Below are 5,000 nucleotides of genomic sequence, written 5' to 3'. Positions count from 1 at the left end.
GTAAGGGAGAAGTTTTTCATTCGGGCTCAAAGACTCAAACTGTTCACATCTCTCTCTCTCTCTCTCTCTCTTTCTCCATTGATTGGTCACTCGTAACTTGTCGATTTCAGATTTGATATTTCTTGGAGTTTATTTTGTAGTATTTAGTGTTTTTTGTGGAATCTGAACAAACATTGTTGTTGTAACGGCGCCTGGTTTTGTGAAAGTGTGAAACAAGCTGCAGCAAGAAAGAAAGAAATTGGTATACCAAAAAGGTAAAGTGTGCTATATTTTTATTAGTTGCAACTAATAACTGATAGGAACAGTGGTTAGGTAAAAATTAATAACTGATGGTTACAAAGGTTTGGTAAAAACTGATAACTAATGGTTACAATGTTTTGAGTGAAAAGATTTACACTTTTACACATTCCAAATTATTGTGTTTTGTGTTTTTCATTTGAAGTGATTTTTATGTTTGTGCATTTGTCCATTATTGAAGTGTGCCTTTTTATTTTATATTCTGTGTGATTAATACTTTTTGAAATTGTGACATTTTCCACATTTTTCTGTATTTTCATTTGCATTCACAATTTAATTGACTTAGTTATGTTCATTAATTAATTGTTGCACATTTAAGTAAATTTAACACTTGTGAATTAATTTACATTTACTTAGAATTCTTTTCAAGTTTTATTGTTGTTTAGCACTTGTGAATTAATTTCCCAATTTCAATTATTGCCTAACACTTTGAATTTTGATTGAATTAATTTTCTTGAATTTTGTGATAAATTAATTTTGTTTGATTTAATTTTACTTAATTGATTCAAGAATTAATTAAACTTTACTTTGTTTTCAAGTAACAGTAATTATCCCTGATATTGTGAATTTTACTTATAAATTTTGAGTTTAATAATAAATTTTTGTATTCAAAATTTTTATAAGTGTTTTCATTTCTAACCATTATATTTGCATTTGATTATGTTGATGTTAGGTAGAAATATAGAGTGGTAATTCATCTGTTTTCTCAAGTAAATTGAAGTGACTTAGAACCAGGGAAGTACTTAGACTTCTGAAATCAGGGAAATACTTAGACTTTTAAAGTTGTTGATGGAGTGATGCCCTTTGATTAATTTAATTACTTACAAGATTACCTCATACCTGTTTTGATGAACTTAGTCTGATTTTCTGCAATACTGGTAAATTGTTAAGGGATCACTGTTACCTTTAGAGTATTCAGTCGTTTAATACCTGTGATGAGGATTCAGGTGTCTGGCTTTTGTGAGGTAACAATAAATGAATGGTAAGTGTAGTAACCAGATACTTGGCACTTCGTCACAATATATATATATATATATATATATATATGTGTGTGTGTGTGTGTGTGTGTGTATGTGTGTGTGTAATCGTAATACCCACAATGCCCTCTTAGCTTCTCGAATTGTTCGCGCTTTTTGGATGCGCTTGGCATTACAAAGCCTTCGGATCCAAGTGCAAGAAACGAAGAAATTATAATGTCCGGGGTGTATGTTTACATATATTAGTGCTAATTGCAAAGTAGTATATATATATATATATATATATATATATATATATATATATATATATATATATATATATATATTCCTAACTTGTGTATATCGTACAAGATGAACAGTACAGCCATTGCTATCTTTTTTTCCCCCAGCAACCAAAGCTTACCAAACCTACTTTGACAAAGCGATATGGAGGAAAAGGACCAGAAATGGATCTGTGAGGCATCAGATATTGAGAAACTGTACGAAATAGCTCATAAGAGAGGCAGCTTCTTATTAGCCTACCAGTTAAGTCTGAGCAGCATCCAACCTCTACAAGAGAGCCACGTGAAAGCTGCGTTCATTCATCTACAAAGGTTACGTATTTGTTATGCGTTGTGACCTAACAAACAATTTTATAAAGGTTGATTCTCATGTGAACATTTCTCTCTCTACCCTAATATTGTCCTTGAATTTTTATAAATTTTTATGTATTTGTTAATTTACAAATTAATTTTAATTTTTTTTAATAAGTGGTGTCTCTCCTTTCTGTATTTCCCTTTACCTCATCCTATTTCTTCCTAATGAACACCATAATATTCTTTGGGAGATCGAATTTCAAGTCAGTGGCCCCTTTGGTGGGCTTGTTCTATATGAATAGGTTTAATTTTCTGAATAATAATAATAATAATAATAATAATAATAATAATAATAATAATCTTTGGAAGCTTGAATTTCAAGCCAATGGCCCCTTTGGTGGGCTTGTTCCATATGAATAGGTTTCATTTTCTGAATAATAATAATCTTACTATAATGGGCGTAATGTTTGTCTGTCCGTCTCTCATTCAACCACGGCCAAACGGCTGGTCCTATGGCCATGAAACTTGACAGGGTTATAGTGGGGACCCATAAGATGGTTTATAATGGGGTTCATCCTACTCCACCCCACCCCCTACTCCGAAGGGCGTGGGGGTGAGAAGGGATTCTCTGAAACGAGACTGGTTATGCCCTTAGACTTAGTTACTTTACGAATTTTCATACATAATTTCTGTATACATATGTTTGCTAATAATAATAACAATAATAATAATAATGACAATAATAATTTCTTTGGAAGCTTGAATTTCAAGTCAATGGCCTCTTTGGTGGGCTTGTTCCTTATGAATAGGTTTCATTTTCTGGATAATAATGATAATCATAATTAATGCTTATGTATTAAAGTTATTTCTCACCCAACAGGAAGTGTCCAGCATTCCGAATCTGCTTTGGGCAACGTGATGGCCAAATGTGGCTTCGATACAGGGATACGGAGGACATTGATTTTAAGGTATGACGATAATCCTGCCAGTATGACATTTCCTTAAATAGTGAGTTTAAATAATCTCAAAATTAGTGGTCTCAAGTACAGTTATAAGTTGTAAGGTCTTGGATGCCCCGGGAAATTTTGCTTTGGGGATTTCACATAACCTGCATTTACCACGTGCCTTTGGGTATGGCCTGAATTTCTGTAGTTAACAGGAAGATAAAAGAAAAAAAGATATTCAATAAAAGATGAATGGAACATCTATGCGAAGCCTTCCATCTCAGGGAAGTAGGTCGGAATATTGTAGGTCTGATTAAAGAAATAATTATTGGTCTAAGAGGCTGTGGACTTGTTAGGGATCGTTGAGTTTTTTTGCCCTTGACTCTTCACTGAATGAGTAAACATTCATGGATGCCATCTCAGTCAATAAATCTGTCTTTCATCTATTAGATGTCCTCGAATATAACTTATTACCACCATGTGAAGCACCAGCGTACTCCAGTATTTTCGCACCTGAAGATAACTCCGATAAGATAAAGAATAATGTGATAGGCCTTTGTATTACATATCACCAATATCCAGAGACGAAGTTAGGTCGTCCTTTAAATGTTTTCTGCTGGCTGTCGCAGCATCTGCTAAACTTGCCACTTTGTCTGGTTGTTACTGGCTAAGCTGTGACTATAGCTGTCTTGAAGTTAGTGAAAAAAATTCGGAGGTAGAACTTCCGTTCCCGTTTTGGTGGAAACTAATTCAATTTACTGATAGACATTGCCTGCCTGCCTCTAATCATCAATTCAGGAGAGCTCTTACAGTCAAGTCTACCTAGATGAACGATGGATGTTAGCAGTGGTCAACAGTATTGGGTAATACAATCCAAGTGTTATTTGACATTATCAGTCTTCTAGTAACTGAAGCAAAACAGTTACTCAGCCTGTGAGTTGTTTCTTCTAAAAGTTCCATAGAAAGCGGAGTCACACGAGTCCTACGAATAGGCAGTTTTATTTTATATTTATAAAGTCCACTAAAAGTTACTGATGTCTCGAGAAAGGAGATGCCAAAAGTTTAAAACCATGTTATAGATGCTCTCCTTTTCACTCATATTGTCACAGTATTAGTATAAATTGATAGCCTCTGCCCCACAGAAAATAAAAGTAAATTACAGCACCTCAACTGGTAACTCCATCACTGAGTTACATTGTTCCTTTATCAAGTTGAGAACTGATCAGCTGCACAACATACATTTGCAAACATCAGGGACAATGCAGCTTTGTTTTCCGTACGCTTCCCAGACCACAGTGTAATACAGACCTCCTTGAATTGAAGTCTTAATCAGGTAATTTAAAATTTTTTTTACTCATTAACATCAGGAATTTACAAATGGCTGTCTTCCATAAAATAGTTTCCGATTCACATAATTGGTAGATACAGAAAACATTATTTAGGTTTTGCTGTTTATAATACAATCAAACCTGTAACTGTATTCAAGTGAAAACAATCCATTTTCTTTACTTTCCACATATTTATTTTTTTTACTAAAGTTCATCAGGCAAACCATGGGAAGTCAATCATCTCTTTAACCAAAAGTCAGCAATAGCAAGAATTATTGCATCACTATCATTTTGTGGGGATTAGAAAGTCATCTTTCTTTTCGTCATAAGACAGACTACTTTTTCTTTCACAGGTGGTGAAAGATGTTGGACCTGAATACGTAAGAGATCGCCTCCAAATTCACCAGTATAATTCTGAGGAAGGACCTTTATGGTGTGCAAGATTGCTATTAGACACTAATGCTGATTCTTTGGCCTTAGATAAAGACCTTACTCATACTTCTCAGTTGTTTATTGGAGTACACCACAGCATCACAGATGGACTGCTACTAGTTTGAAGGTCTGTGGAGGTCTCATCCGAATTCTCAATGACGTCATAGCTAATAAGCCAATAAGTGACGAGGAACACATTGGATACTTTGTATCAGATACAAAAACAGAGGAGATAGTGGCTCTGAAAATGACTGCCATTCAAAATGATCCATCTCTAAAACAGGAGCTTATTTCAAGAGCGGAGGAAAAAGGCGTTGGAATTCCTCTACTTTTGACAGTTGAACCTCCTCCTGAAGGAGAAGACAAAACTTGTAACTTGACACGGGTCTTAGACAAAGACACAACTAAAAGATTTATCAGCAGATGTAAAGTTGAAGGTGTATCCAT

The 5,000-nt window shown here is 34.4% G+C and overlaps 1 protein-coding gene across 3 annotated transcripts in view; it reads left to right on the top strand.

Moving 5' to 3' along the window:
- LOC135212177 (uncharacterized) overlaps positions 1 to 5,000 on the top strand; it is a 12,847-nt gene that overhangs the window by 7,025 nt on the left and 822 nt on the right. For 2 of the 3 annotated variants that reach the window (XM_064245614.1, XM_064245613.1), the window contains exons 2-4: positions 1,664 to 1,867; positions 2,730 to 2,817; positions 4,475 to 4,766. In XM_064245614.1, the coding sequence (XP_064101684.1) occupies positions 1,701 to 1,867; positions 2,730 to 2,817; positions 4,475 to 4,678 (459 nt within the window). In that variant the 5' untranslated portion in view covers positions 1,664 to 1,700 and the 3' untranslated portion in view covers positions 4,679 to 4,766. Of the gene's footprint in view, positions 1 to 1,663; positions 1,868 to 2,729; positions 2,818 to 4,474 lie in introns of all 3 variants that reach the window. The other variant, XM_064245615.1, reaches the window with a different exon arrangement.

Source organism: Macrobrachium nipponense, chromosome 40 (genome assembly GCF_015104395.2).
Source record: "Macrobrachium nipponense isolate FS-2020 chromosome 40, ASM1510439v2, whole genome shotgun sequence".
Lineage (NCBI taxonomy): Eukaryota > Metazoa > Arthropoda > Malacostraca > Decapoda > Palaemonidae > Macrobrachium > Macrobrachium nipponense.
The sequence above is the reverse complement of the archived record's forward strand: the minus strand, read 5'-3'. Positions and strand labels throughout refer to the sequence as shown.